General features: G+C 59.1%; 2 protein-coding genes across 7 annotated transcripts in view; one reads left to right on the top strand and one right to left on the bottom strand.

The window, feature by feature from the left end:
• The window catches only part of SAMD11 (sterile alpha motif domain containing 11), a 205,223-nt gene extending 186,924 nt beyond the window's left edge, over positions 1-18,299 (top strand). For all 4 annotated transcript variants that reach the window (XM_044445287.1, XM_044445286.1, XM_044445285.1 and 1 more), the window contains 4 exons: positions 607-1,307; positions 11,251-11,375; positions 15,058-15,168; positions 17,365-18,299. In XM_044445287.1, coding sequence (XP_044301222.1) covers positions 607-1,307; positions 11,251-11,375; positions 15,058-15,168; positions 17,365-17,613 — 1,186 coding nt within the window. In that variant the 3' untranslated portion in view covers positions 17,614-18,299. The remainder of the gene's footprint in view (positions 1-606; positions 1,308-11,250; positions 11,376-15,057; positions 15,169-17,364) is intronic.
• An 89-nt stretch (positions 18,300-18,388) lies between these two features.
• Positions 18,389-19,539, bottom strand: part of NOC2L (NOC2 like nucleolar associated transcriptional repressor) — a 57,852-nt gene continuing 56,701 nt past the window's right edge. Inside the window, exon 20 of one of the 3 annotated variants that reach the window (XM_044445291.1) lies at positions 18,389-18,667. The gene's annotated coding sequence lies outside the window, so the exon portion shown is untranslated. Of the gene's footprint in view, positions 18,668-18,722; positions 19,014-19,539 lie in introns of those variants that run through there. The other 2 variants (XM_044445289.1, XM_044445290.1) reach the window with 2 other exon arrangements.

The following is a 19,539-nucleotide window of genomic DNA, read 5'->3' as shown; positions in this document are numbered from 1 at the left end:
AGTCAGAGTGAGGAAGGCCATGCCAGAACCATTATTATCTCCCGGACAGCTTTTCTCCCTGAAGGGGAGACGAGACGGGAGAGTGGGAACCCTGCCTGGGAGGTGGGCATTTGAAAGTCATTGCGATGTGCTTGGCCCGGCCTGCCCTCCTTCCTGCACTGGAACTGAGGAGGGGAGGAGGCAGGCGATGGAGGAGGAGTGGGGAGGAAGGACATTTGGGGGGTTCCTGTGGAGTGAAGGGGAAGGGAAGAGGTTGTGGGGAAGGCCCAGGGGTCAGCAGCAGCAGCAGCATCGTAAAAAAAAAAAAAAATCAGGACTCTGCCATGCTTCAGCTGCTCCTTTCATGTTGCATTTTGAGTCTGTATCCTCATTCCACACCCCTCCCCAAGTCGTCAGGCTTTTCCTCCTGCGAGGCAGGAATGCTCTTCCGGCCACTTGAGCATGAGTCGGAGGCAGGGGTGCTGTGAGTGGTGTCTCCCCCATGAGGCAGACTCGGCATCCCATTGTACAGATGGGCCACGAAATCCAGGAAAGAATGTGGCCCGTCTGCGGCAGGTTCTCCCTCCGTTCCTCCCAGACCCACCATCGCGCCCTTCCTCTGTTTAGGCTCGAGATGTCAGCCGAGATCATCCGCCAGAAGGAAATGGAGAACCTCCATCGGCAAAGGCTGCTGGCTGGCGACCCAATCAACTTGCACCCGGGACTGCCGCCGGACCACCCGGCCCTGCGCAGCGTCCATGACATCCCCGAGGGACACCCTCTGCGGGACGAGCTCTCACGGCGGAACGCCATGTTGGTGTTGCGTCACAACAACACCCCTCTGTTGTCACTCAACCACCACGGGGCCCCCAGTGCCTCCACCACCCCACCCAAGGAGCAGGGGAGTCGACGGGGCAGCCGGAAGTCGGCACACCACCGGGCCGAGGCCCCGGGCCAGAGCGAATCCAAAGAGCTCTCCGAAAGTCGTCCTCCTGACGGCAACGACGAGGAGATGAAGGACTCGGAGAGCGACGCCGACGTGAGCGACGAGAAGCTGGACAACCTGAAGGCCGAGAGTGGCGGAGCGGCCACTGAGCCGAAGGAGGGCAAGGAGACCGCAAAAGCCTGCGATGGTGCCAAAGAGCTGGGCGAGCTGCCCGCCGGCCAGAATGCCCCCTGTAGCTCCACCAGCGCCGAGTCCCCCAGCCACCTCCTCGGCCCCGCCATCAGCAAGCCCGAGGCCAAATACCTCCCTCCCGCCTCCCTGCCGCCGCCTCAGCCGCTGCCGTTTGGGTTCCCGTACACCATGAGCCCCTACTTCCACGCAGGTGGGTGCCCTGTCTCCTGTATTCTTCTTGCCCGAGGATCCCAGCCGCCCCTGCGTGGCGAAAAGATGAATAAGGGATGTGCCCTTACATGTGCTGAGTTTGGATTTGGGATGGGGAAGGAGAGCTGCACTTTCTTAAGTGCAAGAACCTCGTGATAAATACCAGCTCTGGGGCTGTGTTGGAAAGGTGCTTGTAGTTGTAGAAGGTCCGAAGAGGAAAGGGTCTCTCTGAACTCCTGGAGTCTTGGGCTCTGTTCATCAGAACGTCTCCAGACCCTCTCAAGAGGCCGATTTCAGCCCTACCTTGAGGCAGAGTGCTGAGGTGACCACCTCAGGGTGCATATTCCAAGCATCATGGAATGGTGCCTGATTTTCTAATTCATTTAATGTATTGATGCGGTTTTTACCTGGGTGAAGTGGGGAGGCGATCTTCCGCCTCAGGTTCCCCAATCTCCCAGGTCTCCTTTTGGATGCCAGCTCTTTCTTCAGTTATATTTCAGAACCTAAAATGAGCCATGTTTGACCCTCCTGGACAGCTTAGTCAAAGGTGAGGGATGGTGGGAGTTGGAGTCCCACCACGTCTGTAAGGCCCCCTGCTCGCTGGGGATGGGCCTCCTTTTCAGCTGCTTTGGAGAAGAGCTCTGCAGAAGGAGGGCTCCCCGAAGCAGGTGGCTCGCCGCTCTGAGTGCGTGTTCTGCATTCCAGACAGTCTCAGGGGTGTCCCACAGAGCTTCCCTTCTGCTTCCTTCCTCCTTGTGGCCGGGTAGCATCTCCCGCCTTCTTTTGTTCAGAGCATCCCCCAGAAGGTTGTCCCAGGCCTCCTTGCTGAGGCGTGAGCAACGCCTCATGCAGAATCAGCCCTTCGGTCCATCCAGCTCAGTACTGTCGGCCCTGGTTGGCAGCTGAGGGGCCCAGGGCCTCCAGACAGATCTTTTCCCAGAACAGCCGGGAGGTGCCAGGGATGGCACCTGAGCCCTTCCCCATGCCACCGAGCGGTGGTCTCCGTGTGCTGCCTGGCAGCCCTTCGGGTGTCTGGAGCCGTGCCACGGGGCCAGTCACACAGGTGCCTCTCAGCCTGCCGTCACGTTCTCTCTTGGCCGGCCGACAATCCAGTAGGATGCTTCAGCTCCAATTTCCGCTGGTGCCCGCGTGGTTCTGGTTTCCGTGAGAGAACATGCTCGTGCGGGAAGGAGCGGGGCAGGCAGCTGCCGTGCTTCCGCGGTTGTTCATGAAGCGGTTCTTAATTGTTGGGAGGTTGCCCACCTCTTTACTCATTTGGTCCGTCCAAAGATGTCCCTCCCCGATCAGAGGGGTTGGATAGCAGCACTTGGGTCTAATGTGGAGCAGTAGCCCTCAAAATGCTCTTAGTTCAAGAGTAAGAGATGAATGGGGGCGGAGGACTGGGTGGGCAGGGGAGGAAGGAAGGGGGACCAGGGGGAGTGAGAGCCATGTGGAGAAATACCTGCACAGGTGTCGCAGGCAAGGGAAAGCATCCCCACGTGCCTGAGAATCTGGATTAACTCCTCTGGCGCAGGGAAAGGCCACGGGGCTTGGAACTCTTTTCCGGGCCCGTGTAAGGGAAGAGATCAGGGAGTTGCCCTTAATATGAGTGCTGGGAGGGCACCCTCGTGCTTGCACCCGTGCCCCTCCTGTCTGTCACAGTGATAATCCGTGCGCTGCTTTGAGTCCCCTTGGCGGGGGACGCTGGAGAGGACCCTGCCGTGGCTCAGACCCCCTGAAAGCGGCAGGAGAGCCACCGCACCGTGGAAGCTCACAAGCATCTACACCCTGCCCAATGTTATATTTTAGGGTTTCCTGGCCGGGAGCCACCTAGAGCGCTTTGGGCAGCAGCCTCGTGCAAGGTCGGGTTGCTGCGTGGCATTTCAGACTGTGTGGGGAGGGGGATGTTTTGACTCCCCCCCCCCCCCAGAAAATGCTCGGCACAGATGCATGGCTCGCCTGACAGGGCCAGCGCCCGTGGGCCTCCTTTGTGGGGGAGCGGAGACGGAGGGCAGGCCCTGCCTTCGGAAGGGAGCGGGTCGGGTCAAGGCACCCGCTGGCGCCGCTCGCCGCCTGGGCCTGCCACTCAGCGTGAAGGAAAGGAGCAATTTCTCTCTGACAGACAGATGGTCGGGCGTGATGGATGTCCTCCCCCCTCGGCAGATGAGGCTGCTCGGCTGGAGCCACGCCGGTTTAAAAGGGAAACGCCGGGCTTCAGAAGCGCGTGGGCGGGCTTGGCACCCAGGTGGGCATGGCCCGCGTGCCCCAGCCCCCGGCTGCGTGCGGGGGGGGCTTGTCTGGGGAGCAGCAGTCCAGACGGAGCCTTGCGAATGCCACTCCGGCTGCGAGGCAAGAGGCCTTTTCCCGAAGGTGCGATTTACGTTTTGGGCCCGTGTCGCTCGTCTCGGGCACGTGCCGAGGTCCTGGCCCTCGGGCAGAGAAGGACGTGGCTGTGAAAAGCCGCAGAGCCTGCAGCCGCCCCTCCCCACTGTCCTTCCCTTTTCCTTTTCAAGCAACAAGATTGTCTTTAGTGGGATGCCCTTTTCAGCTTGTTCACACGCTTGGGGGTTCTTCATGCCAGTTGCAGAACATGTGGACCGGGTCTAATTAGAAGAGGGTGACTCTTGAGGAGACGAAATGGTCTGAGGGTGCCCCAGACAGCGGCTTGTTCACCCGTGAGGGGCGTCCCATGATGTTGCTACCAGTGCGTGTCTCTGAGCTTCCCAGGGCCCTGGACGGGACACGCCTGAGCAGGGCCGGAAGGCTGAGAGGGCGGATGGAGGATGGAGGATGGCAAGGCGAAAGGGGAGGTGCGACACCTGCAGCTGATCCAGGAGACCCAGGAAAAGGCCGGCCACTTCCCTTTCCAAGGAGGAAACCGCTGCGGGGAGGAAGGCAGGCGCTATTGGCCCCTGGGAGGCAGAGGGCCGTTCTCTCTCCCCAGTGGCAGAAAATGACCGGCACTGCAGCCTGTTGCTGGGTCAGTCCCCCACGACGCTTTAGGAAAACCCGGGCGCTGCCACCTGACCTCGTCTCGTCGGGGTTTTGACTGCGGCCTCCTCCCCCCTTGGCGGCATTCTCCGGAAAAGGTGAAGGATGGAGCCAGTGAGAGGCTGAAATCTCCATATTGATCCTGCAGTCTGGAGAGCAATTAAGCGCAGCCTCCCAGGGCCCCTGCATGACCCCCAGCCCTCAGCAGGGCGGAGGAGGAGGAGGAGCGAGAAATAGCCAGATGGATTAACACCCCATCACCTCCTCTCTGTGGGGCTGCAGCAAGGCCCACACACAGGAGCAAGCCACTCTCTCTGCCCTCCCTTTTGCCTCTTGACCCAAGATGGCTGGAGCAAGAAGAAAGGGGCGGGGGGGGGGGGGGGGGGTTGGACCTCGTCGGCAGCTTAACGCAACGCGTGATGCTTTTCCACACACAGCCCCAGCTCGAGCAGAAGAGTTTTATATCAGGCATAGTTTTCCCCTCCCCAAAAGAATCCTGGCAATTGTAGTTTAAGAGGACAGGTGCCAGGATTTCAGTAGGATTTGAGGATGGCCCCAGGCGAGAAACCATCGTTGGGCTCCCTCCACCAGGGGCATGGGGGTGCGAGGCGAATGCCAGGCTGGCTCCCTTGGCCAGCATGTTTGGGCCCCTGCTAAGAGTCTGCATCTCAGGAGGAGCCCCCTGGCAAGCCCCCCGGCCTAGGAGCCCCCCCTCCCCATTGCAAGTGGCGCGTTTGCCCCAGTCTCGCTGTGGCCTAGGCAGCAGTGGCGTGGGCACGACGGGGGAGCAGGGGAGGCCCCATGGTGGACGTGTCGCTGACTCTCCCCGCTCATCAAGCGAGCCAGCGATAGCAGTGCTGGGAAGGCGGGCGAGAGACGGGCAGCCGCTGGCAACGAGGCCAAGATGGTGGTCCCTGAGGGAGGGAGGCACCGCAGTGCAAGCGTCTCCAAAAGCCAGAGTCCAGTGGTGCTGTTGCTGCCAGCGGTGGGGCTCCGTCTGCTGGAGACCTCCCTGCCTGAACACCCATTGCCCTCTTCACGGAACACTTTGCAGACCGTGGGGCCGAGAGCGGCTCGTCTACCTGTTCACGGTGCAGAGATGCCCTGGCGTCCGTGCTGCCTCGTGCGGTCTCCGCGCTCTCCCTCTCCTCCTCTCTCTCATGTTGCCATCTTCTCCTGGCTAGCGGTCCATGGCTACCTCCTGAGGTTGCCTTCCTGTCCCGGCAGCCAGGCCACACCGCCAGGAGCTGCCTTGTGCACAAGGAGAGGCCTTCCGGGAGACTAAGGGCCCGATTCTCAGGAAGTCCCTCTGCCGATTGGGGGAGTGGGGGAATCCGTCCGTGTCACAGCGTGGTCTATGCAGCAGTGTCTCTGATCCATCTGTCAGAAGCCTTTTCGGGGGCTGGAGGGGCCGCTGTGGGGCGGAGGAGGCAAGGAAGTCTCTTTCCACCAGCACAGTCCGTCCCGCATGAATCTGGATCCAACCCCAGGTGGCCATGTGAGGCAGCCGCTTGTCGCTCCAGGCTCACCTGGCAGCAGGCAGTTCATGCAGGCCATCAACCCCCCCCCCCCCCCCCCATTGCAAGATGCCTCCCGGAAGCTCCGGATGCCAGAGAAGCACCAGTGCCCTTTGCGTATGGGTGGGGTGACCTATGTCAGCACATTGTAGGGCCTGGCTGAACGAGCTGGGGCTGCACGCCCCCCCTGCACACCATGCCCTCCTCCCCCCCGGCCCCAGCCCCGGTGGTGTGTCTGGGCCTGTGTGCTGCCGTTTTCCCATGCGTAGGAGGAGGAGAGTGTTCCCCAGGACCCCCTTTCTTCCAGCAAGTGCTTGACGCTGACATGCGCTGGCACGCCGTGGCATTTCTGCCCTCCCTCTTTTGCCAGCGGCTGCACCCAGCACTGGAATGCTGCCCCCCCCCCGTGCTTCTCTGAAACTGAATCCCACCCTCGGGCGGGCGGGCGAGAGGCTTCAAGCACCGCCCCCAGCCCAAATTAGACTGAGGCCCCTGCACGTCTCGCCCAAAGCGGGAGCCAAGCCCACAGCCAGCAGGGATGGTAGCAAGGAGGGGCCCACGCTCCCCCCCCCACACGCACACAGAAGCCAGGAGCCAGCTCTGCGTGGGTTGGGATGCCGGCTCGCTAAGACTGAGCCGCTTGTTCCTGGGCCTTCAGGGCAGCAACCTGCCTGCCCTGGCAGGAGCGCAGGAAGAGGGGAGGCTGGCCCTGCAGCCCCCCCCCCCCCCCCGGGAAGGGGCCTGCCTGCTGAGCCCGGCGGCAGCGCCTGGGGCCCTTGACGGCTTCAGCTGTCACAGTTCGCTTTGGCAAAACTCGAGCCCGGTGCATCTCCTTCCCCTGCCGGGATTTGCCAGTGAATTTCCCACTTCAGCCCAGAAACGTGTTCAGCCTCGGAGTGTGTTTGTGCATGCATGTGTGTGTGTGTGTGCGCACCCATGTATGTTTGTTTTCCTGGTGATGGAGAAAGGAAGGGAGGAGGCACTTTCTGAAGATAAATATTTTGGCAGGGGCTGTATTTGTGTGGCCGTGTGGAAAATACTTGCGGGTTCTTACAGGCCAGCTCAGATCGTGCATTCCAAAAAGGGGCGGGGGGGGCACATTGGGTGTATTTTTAAAAAAACCCTTTTCTTCGTGGTAACTGAGTGGGAGAGCATTTGGATGGCTTCCTCCATCATCCAAGGCGGACAGGGCTTCCTTGCCAGTCGGCTCCGCTGAGAAAGCAAGGAAGTAGTTTTGCTCCATTTCAGGTTCTGTCTGTCTGTATCAGGAGTTGCTCCGACTGGCAGGATGTAGCCAGGGTTTCGGGCAGCAAAGCCTGGATCGCCCCCCACCAGTGCCTAACTGGAGACTGAACTGGGGGCCCTGGGCCCACAGAGCAGGGCTTTCCGCCATGGAGACACAGACCGCTCCCCAGGTGCCAGCCTGAGCTCTCGGGAGACGAGGCCAGCGCTGTTTTCACCACCTCGCGGTGGGGAGGAGGACCGCAGTGACTGACTGAGCGCCAGCGTTCTGGAGTGGAGGAACATCCGCAGAATTCAGCCTCCTGCTGCCCCGGAGCCTCAGCCAGAGGCACCTCTGCACGGCCCACCTTGCTTGGGCAGCACCCACCACCCTTCCCTGCTTCCCACGCTGGGCTTGCCTCGTTGCCTTTTGCTGGGGCCATCGTCCCGCCCCCCCCCCCCCGGTTCCTGGATTTGAGGGTCCATCGACTTGGCCAGGCTAGTGGATGGGCAGCGCTCACCGGAATCTGTCCCTGGGCGTGGGCTCTTGCGTTTTGTTCTTGCCGTGGAAGGTCTGCTCCAAACGTTGCAGACCAGTTCCTCTGCGGGGCGTGAGCCTCCCGCGAGGCCCAAGCCGCAGCTCAGCGGGTGGTATCCAGGCGGGGAACGCCGGCAGCCAGGGTGCCTTTGGCATCTCCGTTCCAGCTTTGCAGGCAGGCAGTGGCCCTTTTCCAGGAGGGCAGGAAGGCGGAGGAAGGACACTCGGTGATGCTCAGCTGACTAGGGGACAGAGAGACTGCCAGGTCAGGTGGGCGACATCACCGGACTGCCGTTTCTCAGCTGTAACTCCCATCAGCCGGGAGAGCCTGACCAATGGCCAGGTTTTCTGGGAGTTGTAGTCTGAAACAACTGGAGAGCACGAAGTTGGGAAGCGCCAGATCATGTGGGCATGATCGGAGAGGGCCTGTGGTGGGAGATGGGGAGCATGCCCCGCCCAGGGGTAGAGTGCTTTCCTGGTGGGTCGAACTGAGGGCAGTGGCCCTGGCTCAGCCGTGGGAAGGTGCACTGCGCTTCTGTGGCGTGAGCAAGCCAGGAGCGATGTGCTCGTGTGCAAGGCCCAGGCTGAACAGATCGCCTGGAGCGTCGGTAGAGAAGCCCAGCGCAGAGCGTCTTTCGAGGCCGGGAGGCCCCCGGCCTTTGCCTGGCCCCACAGAACCGCGGGATTAGAACGCCGTCCCGCTCTGCAGATCTGGAGAGCTGTTATGCTGGTCTTGGGCCAAATACCCGAGGCTCGGGTTGGCCAGCCGAGTGGCGGGGGCTCCGTTCCCGGCAGCTCTGCCGAGCTGCTATCCTTGGCCCGCCTCGGGAAGGAGGAGGAAGTGCATAATTTGAGATCAGTTGTCTGTTACTGCCAGACCCCCTCGGAGGAGATGTTCGCGCCGGCTGCAGATGGAGGCGTCTCGCCGGAGCCTCGGCTGTGCCCGGAATACTTGAGTTCAGTCCCACTTCCTCTTATTTATCCAGTCGCAGTCGTTCATCCAGCCGGGCTGGTGGCGGAGAACCCCCCCCCCCCCCCCCGCCGCCGCTGGCAGAAACCGTTCCGGGGCCCGGCTGCCGAAGCAGCGCAGCCCAAGGCCGGTCCCTCGGATCAGCGCGATGCGATTCGACGGAGGTGACAGTCCTCCCGTCTCCGCGATTAGGGCTAGGGGTCAGGCCGGATTTCTCAGTTCGCACATGCTGTCCGTTTGCCGACAAACTCCGCAAGGCAGCCGCTTGCATGCTTGGCTGGTCCGGTAGCGGCTGATCTGCTCCTTCCCACGGCGGGTCCTTGGGGTCAGTTGGATGCAGCCGTTCTGTTCAGGCTGCCTCTCTCGCCCTGGGCTGCAGCGCCGTCAGCCCCTCTGCCTTCGCCCTGCACAGGCTCTTCTGCTCCCCGCAAGCCCCCGTGTTGCCCTCCCCATACCAGCCTCTGGCCATAGCAGCTCTCCCATCTTGTTACCCCTAACCCCCCCCGCCTCTTTCTGCCCCGATTTGCAGCAATCTAAGACTGCTCCCCATTTTTTTCCTCTAAAAGTGGGGTGGTGAGAAGGGAGGCCTGCGGGAGGTTGGCAGAAGGTTCCCAGTAAATATTTGCGGCCTCTGTCGAGGCAGAGACCACGAAGCAGGCCTCCCTCTCGTCTCAAGTGTCAATGTCCGCAGCCTTTGCCTGGCTAGCCTCTGAGAAACAAGCCTTTGGGGGGAGTCCTCAGAAGCACCCCCCTCCTCTGCAGTAGCCACTGGGACGGCCATGGTATGTGGGGCATCTTCGGAGAAGTAGAAAGCGGGTAACTGTCTGAGACTGTGGGCTGGTAGTTCCCAGGCCACGTGCTGCCAGAGGGTGGCCTGCTTACCGCGCACGAGCAAGGAAGGGCCTCATGTCAGAGAGCCTGCAAGTCCCGGCCCTGACCAAGTCTATTTTTTTAAATAATTTATTAAAACATTTCTAACCCATCCTTTACAGGAGTGTCTCAGGACAGCTTATGGGCATAAAATCCAACAACAGTAATAAAACATTTCATAACACCATGATGATGATGATTAAGAGGAAGAATTGGCAATAATAAATACAATAAAAATCAGAATAAATAAAATGGGAGGGGGAGTTGGGCCCTCGATCCATCTAGAGAGGCGTTATCCACAGCCAGGATGGGCAGCTTGTGGCCCTTGCAGAGGGACGTTGGCTAAGACAAAGCCCCTCCAGAGCCACCGGGTGCCCACCTGACTTGGCTGCCTGGCAGCGCCTCTCCGAGGATCCAGACTGTCCTGCAGCCCTTCCTGGCGGTGCTGTGGCCTGACCCGGGCGTGCCAGGTCCCCTGTGCCTCCACCTGCGTCGGAGCTCCTGAAGCTTCCAGTGGACGGCAGGGGGCAGTGTGGCTGAGTCCGTTTCCTCCAAGAGGTAGCAGAATTACCGGCCGGCTGCAGAGGAGGATGCATGAGGCATCTCTGCATGAGTCACTGCTCAGGGACTGGCCTCTTTCCAGCTGGGAAGCAAGCCCAAGAAAAGGTGGACTTCTGGAGAAAGGGGCAGGCTCCTCCACAGGCGAACGGTTCTTCAGTCGTGCGTCCCATGGCAAAGCTTTTCCCTAAACCAGCCCCACCTAGGAGCTTGGGCCTAAACTCCCACGGACCCCTGCTGGGAGGGACACCCAGTTGGGGGAGGCTGCTCTGTAAGGGAAGGATCTGGAGTACAAAAAGGGGGAGCTGCCCTGGGGGTACTCGGGGGAGAAGTTGTCTATGCACTTTGCCTGTCCAAAGTTGGGGAAGGTGGCTGTCGAAGTTCATGGAAGAAGGCTGCAGAGTGGAAGAGGTCCCCAGGCCCCGTGCCCAGTCCCCTGCAGCCCTCTGAGCATGGCTGGAGTTGCTAAGAGAACATCTCTGTGAGGGGAGAATGAAGGGCAACACTAGTGTTCACCATGTTTAAATCGCCTATTTCTTTCCTCCCTCCTGCAAAGCAGGCAGAACAACCGACCTCGCTCTCTTCTCTGTTATCCTCACAACAGCCCTGTGAGGTAGGTTAGGCTGGCAGCTAGTGACCGCCCTGAAGTCACCCAGTGGGCTCCATGGCCAAGAGAGGCTCTTGCAGGTCCCAGGTCTGGACCCGCTCGCGCAGACCCGTTTGGTGAGGGCCGGATCAGCCGAGCGCTTCTAAGCTGAAAATGCTCGCTTCTCTCTCAAGGAGCAGAGCAGTCAGAAAACCCAGGAGGGAAAGACGGCGCTGCTGCTTGCCGGAGCGCCATTGCTATTCTGAGCACGTTGCCGGAAGTGTGAACAGACCCTCCCGGACAAAACGTAGCGCCTCCTGGTTGCTCTCGGGTTTTGCAGACCCTGCGGGGCTCCTGCCCTCCACAGCAGCTGAAAAGCATCCGATCTGCTGAAGGTGCCGGGGGGGACCGTCCCCCCGCCCTTCCCCCTCCGCCTCCCACCGACTGTCCTTCGCCCGGCCCAGGCGAGGAGCCTCTGGGAGGCTGCGGCCTGCAAATTGACCCTGCCTGGTGTTTTAATTGACAGTTCATTAAAGATGGATGTGTGGCTGGAGGAAAGCCTTGCGCCGGCAGTGTTTGTCCGTGCGGAAGTTCCTTGATTTATGTTTCCTCTCCCACCCTGAATTTCCCAGCTCTAAAACCTTCTCCTACCCCTTTTTTTTCTCTCTCTCTCCTTCCCTAAACCCAATCCAGGCACGATGGGAGGTCTTTTTCTGGACGGTGAAGAGAGCCCCGCGCTGGAGGACGTCAGCAAGTGGACGGTGGAGGACGTCTGCAGCTTCGTGGGCGGCTTGGCAGGCTGCGGCGAGTACACTCAGGTGAGTCCTGGGCTGCGTTGAAGTGGAGGGGAAGGGCAAAACCCACAACTCTGCTTCCCACCACTTTGGACGCAGAAATCCTGAAATGCCAGGGGGTTTGCTCTGTGTCTAGAGAGCTGCTGGCATCTCCCAAGCTGTTGTTTCTCCATCCAGGCAAACTGAATTTTGCAGTGTACAAGTTACACACAATGGGTTACACAGTAGAAGTTACACAGTCACTGGGAATTTGTTTATCAAACCTTGTGGCTTTTGAGGGTGTTCCAGGTCTTGCCTTCCCTCACGTTTTCTCTTGGGTGCATGCTGGGAGTTGTAGGACCTTGTTTCTCTCCAAACATGGATGCAGGTTGCTTTCAGCATTCTATGAATTTTCCTTTGTTTTTCCTGATTTAAGACCTCTCTCTGTTAACAATGCTCAAGGCAAACTGTACGGAGCTTGGACAGGAATGGAGGGGGATGATGCTCTGTTGAATTTGCTCTTTTACAAAATGCGTTTACTCAGTAAGCCTGTGCACATCTACTCAGAGGGGGAGAGTCCAGTATGACTTGGGTAAGTGGGATCATTTCCAGTCAAGACACTGCTGTATTTTTTAAATGAGACAAATCCAGGCATATGCTTGGCCCATGGAGGGTCCCCCCCATCCCCCCCCCCCGCCCCGGCTCCTTCGCACATTGCTTGCCCATCTCTTCAGTGGTTCTTGGGTTGGTCACGTTTGTCCAGTATTGGTGGGGAGCCGTTCAGAGTCTGAGCCTTCAAAGTAGATTTGCTCCCTGCCATTTGGAGTGGGCGGGGGCGAAGGGAGAAAGCCTTGTGAGCTGGGAAGTCCCTGCCGAGCAAGCGCGCCGCATCCGTCGCTGCCAGCCGGGGGCCCCCCGAAATGGCGCGGTGTGAGGCCGCCAGCCGGGACACAAAACCCCCATCTGTTCCTCGGGCTCTCATAAACGCCCCATTGAGAGCGAGCACGTGCACCAGTGCAGGGAGAACGGATTCCGGAGCTGTCTGGGGCCGGCGTGAAGAGAAGGTGGCCACGAGGCCTGGGCAGGGAGATGCGGAGGAGAAATGGGTGGGAAGGGGAGAGACCGAGCACGCCAGAGCCGCAGCGAGCTGTGCGGCTCAGGTCTTCCCGTTGTTTTTAAGGGATTATTCCTGACCGGGAAGGAGTTTCGGGTTGAAATATTGGCAGCTGTTACCTTTCAGCACTTCCATCTATTACACCACTGTCAGCATGTTTGGTGCTTAACCGAGGGCAAAATCCCATGCAGGTTTCGATAGAAAAAAATGCCTACACGCCATGTGCTCCCCAGCAAGCCGAGCTGGATGGGGACTGCAAGTGCCGCAGAGGGGAAGGGGAAGGGGAAGGGAAGGGTCATGCCAGAGGCATCGAGGCCAGTGCGCTTCTGTGCACGTGGCCTTGGTTTGATGGCGAATTGAGTGGCTCGGCCACAGGCTTTCCTGGAGACACACACAAGCGGCAAGAACCTGAGCCTGTGGGAGGCGGGGGTGGCGTGTGGGGAGGCTTCAGCTCTGCAAAACCGCTTTCCAATCCAAAGCGCTCACTAGAAGCCCTTGGGATCGTTCCCCACCGCCTTCCCTTCCGTCCCGGCCTCAAAGGTAGGCCCCCCCTTTCCCATTCGATTGGGAAAGCCACACCTCCCCATCCCAGGCCCCCACTTTCTCTGGGGCTAGGGTTGGGTACCAGCCTCCCCTCAGGGTCTCCTGCAGACGGGCTGTGGTTTGCGGGAGTTGTAGTCCAACGCGTTTAGAAGGCACCGAGCAGAGGAGAGCTGAGGCGGACTGACGGATGGGGCAGGCGCCCCCTTAGACCCAGCACCTGAGGCTGCTCCTTCGGCCAGGCCAGGCCGGGCACTAGCCAAGCCGCGCAAGGGCTGTGGACGCGCCCTTGCTCGCTGCCCACGGTCTCACTCCGTGCCAAAGGGAGCAGAAAGAGAGGCCCCTCAGGAGGCCGGTGCAGAACAAGACCCCCCCCCCCCGTAAACAAGGCCTTGTCAACACCTTCGATTGTGCCAGCAAAAGGCGATGAGAGCAGGCGAGCCAGCAGAGAATGAGTTAAAAAGAAGCAGCTTTTTTCGTCCACAGCGGGCTCTGCATTTAACAGGTTTTCACTGTGTGAGAAAGCCAGGCCACTGGGGAGACCCGGCACGGCAGAGCTGTCTGCCTGCTTTCTGTCCTCCAAAAACCGCAGCTGCCGGGGAGGTCTGGCAGAGAGCTGACCCCCGCTCCTGCCAGCAAAAACCCAAACCAAACAAAGAACGTGCAACCCTGCCCAGAGCTTTTGAATTCGGACCCGGGCCAGCGGCGAAGCTTGTCGCAGCGCACGCCCTGCCCCGCGCTGCGCTCAAGTCAGACCGTGCCCCCTCGGCACCCCGAGCGCCGGGCCCATCGCCCTGCGTCTCCGTGATCTGCCGCGTCGCACAGCGCCCGCGAGGCCTGGAGCAGAGCGGGCGCAGGAGGCTGGCCTGGCGGCAGGAAGGGGCAGAAGTGGGGGGGGGGGCATCCCAGGAACGAGCGCCTGAGGAGGGGCCCGCTCCCATCGCTGCAGTCTGCTGGTTTTCTTTCTTAGCTCCGCATGCTTTTTTTAACATGGGGAGGATTTGGAAGTGGCGCCTCCCGCAGCTGCTGCGGAGTCAGCCACCCCTGCCCGTGGCTTCTGTTAGACCAAGGTGTGATCGTTTTGCAAACAGCAGTGTTGGTGCTTGTTCGTGTATTTGTGCACATGTAGTGGCGACCCCGAGTTAACGGTGGTGGTTCTGTGCGGTCCCTACACTGTTAGCCACACGCTTTCCCCAGCATTTCTTGTGGGGCTGTGAACTCCGGGTTGTTTGCAGTTAAGCTGCAGTTAAGCCACAGCACAGGGTTCGGAAGTACAGATGGCCATATCCTCCGAGTTGTGGTTCTGTGCAGTCAAGCACGGGGTCCGAAACAGAGTTGTGCTCTGTCTGCAGCTTTGCCTCCCGCCCGCTACTGAGAGATTCCATGCGCGTTTCTAAGTGGCGTTACTGGTGGTGGTGGGATTCTGTGAGCAGAGCCTTTCCTCCCGTGGCAGGCAGATCCTGGATCCAACCCGAAAAGTTCTTTTTTCTATGGACGTTCATTCTTGTTCCAACCCACAAGCATCTGATTTACCATTGGTGCCGATGCGCACTTCACGGCTGTCCAGGGCAGCTGATGCATGTTCAGAATCCCAAAACACCCGCCTGTGGAAGGGGGCACAAGGCTTCTAAGCTGGGAGGGGACAGCATAGGCCTTCAGGATGTCTTCACAGCCCCAGACCCCCAAGGAGGGTCCACAGGGTCCGGCTGCCAGGAGCAAGTCTTCTGTAGAGTGGATGGGCCTTGAGTGCCCCTTCAGGCTGAAGTCCCTGTGAAAGGACCCCCCCCCCCCCATTGCAGCCGAGCTCAGAGGAGCAGGAAATTCTGCAGGGACGGGTGGCCGCTGCATCCCTGCATCCCTTGCAGCTCTGGTCCCGCTGCAGCCCTGCCTAAGAGGCACTCCAAAGACTGCCTTTCCCCCACCCCTCAGTCCCGCCTGTTAACAGACTCTCTGTGCAGACAGCCCTTTCCACACTTCGGCAAAGCACAACAGCAGCTTCCAGTGTGAAAAATACACTTCCAGGAGGATGCTGGGCCACCGCTTCACACGCCGTCTTTGCTTCCCCTTCTTCAGGTCTTCCGGGAACAGGCCATCGATGGCGAGACGCTGCCACTGTTGACAGAGGAGCACTTACTGAATAACATGGGGCTGAAACTGGGTCCAGCGCTGAAGATCCGGTCGCAGGTATGGGCGTGTTAGACGCAGACCAACTCGCATTCCCAAACACCAAGGCTGCCTGCAGGTGGTCATCTTGGGAAAGATTCGGCAGAGGCTCCATCCTGCTAAGGCGGTGGGATCGATTTATTCTGGATTTGCAAACATGGGTGCCATGGAGGCAGAAGTCCCACGCAGATCTCTTACCCAGTTGCTGCCCGGGTGTTTGGCCTAGTACCTGTAGACATCTTTTGCTGGTGCCTACCAGGTTGCCTGCCTCCTGATTTTTTAAAAATTATTTCCGGTTCTTTTTCATCTTTATCTTGAGCGAGGGAGGTGGCAGGTGCCGGGCATATGGAAGGCCTGCCTCCGAGCACCAACCTTTTGGGGTTGCAAAGGGTGTTTTGAAGCAAGGGCTCCACCTCTGCCTTGGATTTAGCTTCCCGGAGAAAAGACCTTTGCTCTTCTTTTGGTGGAAAGCGTATTTTCTCACTGGCCATGCTAGCTTTTGCGGGCGCAAGCACCCCAGCATGATCTCACTATTCCAGGGGTGGCCACCAAAACAAGGTCGAGGAAGCCGGTCCCGGCCAGAATCCCGCTTCAGAACTCAAAGCCTCAGGAAAGGGAGAAGCAGGGCCCCTTCGTGTATCCTGCCACGGACGTTCAGAGCTTTTCGGTGGGGCCCCTCTCCTTTCCAGCTCTGCCAACCCAAAGTTGCTGGCCTTGGGTCTCCCGCCTGCCCTCCCCACCTCGGCCAGAGCGCAAGCCTTGTTTTTCCTAACACGCTTCATTTCTGCCCTCAGCGGCAGCCCCCGGCGCCCCCCCAGCCGCTGCCTCTCATCCTGCCCCCCTTCTCCACAGGCCCCAAGGACTTTGGGGATGTGGGCTGCTCTTGCTCCTCCGCAGCTGCTTTCTGTTAAGGCTTCTATAAAAACAGGCTCATGTTTAACCCCAAACAACCAGGGTATTATTCAGCTAGCAAAACTTGGGAAGCAGGTGGTGGTTTTTCGCCGTGCGTCGTCCTCGATGCCCCTGCTCTCTTCCACCAGGCAGCCTGCGTGCAACGGTCTGCCTGAGCCGGGGAACAAACAAAGTCATCTCCCCCCCCCCCCCCCCCCCCCAGCATCAGTGCTGAGCTGGTGCTCCCGGATTCCTCGCTCCGTACCCAAGCCCCACCCTTTTTCCTTGAATCAGTTTTATTTCCTGCAGAATTGATCCACAGGGAACAATTGCCCAGAGAACCTTTTTATTAGCCCCCTCATAAACAGTAAGGGCTGCAGGAAAAGTAATAAAGTTGCCCTTATTGTTTTAACATAAGAAATGTATGTGGCTGGTGCGCGAGGGAGCTGTGAGGTGGAGGCAGCCGGCGCATGCCTTGCCGGAGCGCATTCTTCGCGCCGTGGGCTCTTCCCACCCGGGACCAGCACCGCGTACGCGGGATCCGAGGCGACTGCTGGCAGGCATGTTGCTGACGCGCGAGTGCAGAACCGCAGGCCCAGGTGTTCCCCCACTGTCACATTCACACGTAACATGTCCGATGCCCCCCCCCCCCAAAGTGAGTGGTGGCTGAAAAGCCCCCAGGAATGATGGGCAGCTGCTCACGCACCGAGGAGGACTCCAAGCACGGCCATGCTCAGCTGCCCCACGGTGCGTCTCGGTTTTAGCAGGTCACTTGTATTTGGGGCAGGGATGTCCCCTCCAGCCCCCTGGAAATGCGCCACAGAGGTGGGAGGCCCAGCAAACGTGGGGAAAGTTGTGGTGCAAAGGGTAGTCGGCACTTCTGTATACATACGTACCTTGGGAGAGGCACAATTTAGCCACTTGAGCTCTTTGTTTTAATCAAGCTTCTAGCCCTCAAGGATGGGGAAATGGTTGTGAGGTAGGGCAGTTCTCAAAAACAGCAGCTTTACCAGAAACCTGACACCTCATCAGCTTCATTGGCCACCACTGCAGGTTGAGGTCTTCTGATTTGCATGGTTTCTGCACAGGGTCTGGAACGTAGCACAGCCCTGCCAAGTGCCCCAAGCCCGGCTCTTTCGCTGGCGCCACGGCCTGGCCAAGAGCGTGTTACTTCCCCCCCCCCTTCCCCAGGGCGAACCTCCGTGCAGGTTCGGGGGAGAAGATGCGGAGAGGCGGCCGCCCCCGTGGAGTGGGGCACCGCCTGCCTCGCCCGGGCATTTCCGCTGCCGCCCCATTCACTGTCCTCCCGGCTCTTTGTGTCCACAGGTGGCCAGGCGGGTCGGCCGTGTCCTGTACATGGCCAGCTTCCCCATGGCCTTCCCCCTGCAGCCCCCGGGCCTGCGGCCCACGGATCGAGACCTGCCTCCAGTCGAGCTCCGCCCATCGTCCACGGGAAGCGTGGCCTCGTCCCCCTACAGCAGCACCCTCGTCCCCACCAGCCGCATCTCGCCAAAGCAGGAGAACGGAAACCCCTTGCTGGCCGGTCTCAGCGAAGCTGCCAAGCCTCCGTCTTAACGCGCGCCCCGCCTCGGGTCGCGGGGTCCGAACGGGAACCTCGCCACTGAGGGACTGGGGCCCTCCGCACGACCCCAGTGGCAAGCTGAAGACGACGGCCCATTTCCGGATTTCGCAGCGATGCTCATGATGGCGGGAGAAGGGTGGGGGGCAGGAAGCAATCCAAAGATTCTTGGAAGCAATTCAAAGGAGACATGTGATTCTTGGAGAAAAGGAACTTGACTTTCCCTCTTTGCCTTTATGGAAATGCAACCCTGGAGATACCTGAGAAGGGCCCCTTCAGACCCAATGGCACCTCCCCCTAACCTGGGAGGAAACTCTTCTCCCCCACCCCCTTTTTTTGAGATGTGTCCCTTGCTGGAACCTATACACAGTTTCTCTTTCAGGGTGACTATGCAGCGTTAACAACTTTTGAAACAATACCAAAGACAGACAAACTGCCCCAAACGCCCATGTTCCGGTCCATGTTTACTTCCGTTCGGATGGTACGGCACAGCTAGTTCTGTGGGGTACAAGTTTTTGTGCTTTCCTTTGTTTTAAACTGAATTTTCAGGGGTTTGCTGCTTAAACATTGCAGGTGGACTGAGAGATTCCCTCCTGGCCAGGCCCTGGACAGACTTGTTTTGTGGAAGAAAATAATAATAATTATAATAATAATAATAATAATAATATAGTACTGGGGAAGAAGAGGGAGGAGGAAAGGAGCGTAGAGCAGGAGAGGAGGGAGGGGCTGCGGCTCCCCCCCGCTTGAACTGCGTGTACAGATGATGCGGGCTCCGTTTTTATTTTGTGGTGTGTGTGGAGTGTGTGTGGATATGGGGGGGTTGGGGGGGAGCTTTGTTGCAGAGGATCTGGAGTTGCACATTTTACTTGGCTCCCATGACCAGGGAGGAGGTACCTGAGCAAAGCCCGCCAGGGCCGGGAGCCCCCCGCCAGCTGCTGCCCCCGCCTTGCGCTTTGTACAGTGGTGGAAAACAATCGCGTAAGTGATGCTTGTCCGTCCGTCCGTCCGTCCTCTGTTTGCTCTTTCTGTTTAAAACACTTGCACGTTCTACTTTTCGTTTTTCATTTGCATTTTCAAAAAGAAAAAAAAAACAAATGATGATAGCTTGGCGGTACCTTAGCTCCTTTACTATATATTGTAAATGGTCATTAGCCATCACCTCGAGGCCAATGCTTTCCAGCAAATCAATTTAAAATAATAATAATAATAATAAAAAACAAATCACTTAATTTATAAAATGTTTGCTCTTCAGGCCAACTGTGTACTTTAAAAGAGTTACCTCTTTCCCCTGAAGCCAAGTCTGGTACGGTAAGAAAAAGGCTGTGCAGGCATGATGCCGGGTAGCTTTCTGAATGGGCCAAGGTGGGTGTTCAGCTCCCTCTGACGGGAGCCATTCCTACATACCAGGAAACCAAACTCGCACGAGCCCCTTTGTAAGTGGACGCAGCCCACGGTTGTCTCCTTCTGCCCCCCCCCCCATTGGTTTTCTGTCACAGGCGACTGGGCAGATGTGGCTACCTGCTTCTAGAGCAGCCCGTGGCCGAAGGCGCTCCTTGGACTTGTGCTCCAAAGCCCGGCTGGCCTGGAAGCCTGTGGCCACCAGACCAGGTCCCCACGTGGCAGGAAGCTGTGGCTCCTGGCGTGTTTGGCAGCTCCCACAAAGAGAGGCGCTGGCTGGCTCTGTCTTCGAGCAGCCGAACAGGTAAGTGGCGAGCCCCTTCCTGAGAATGCGACTGCATTCAGCAGTTAACGGGGGTGGGCATCGCCTGCCACCATGAGCGGGGCTGCCTGTGGGGCGAGCGGTTGAGAGGCCCCATCTGGGTCCAGCACCAAGCCGGCCCTCTGAGAGCCGCAACACAAAGGAGAGAATGCAGTGCATCTCTCTCTCTCTCTCTCTCTCTCTCTCTCTCTCTCTCTCTCTC

The sequence above is a fragment of the Varanus komodoensis genome, unplaced genomic scaffold, assembly GCF_004798865.1.
Source record: "Varanus komodoensis strain SLA01 unplaced genomic scaffold, ASM479886v1 scaffold48, whole genome shotgun sequence".
In the NCBI taxonomy this organism is placed as follows: Eukaryota; Metazoa; Chordata; class Lepidosauria; order Squamata; family Varanidae; genus Varanus; species Varanus komodoensis.
The sequence above is the reverse complement of the archived record's forward strand: the minus strand, read 5'-3'. Positions and strand labels throughout refer to the sequence as shown.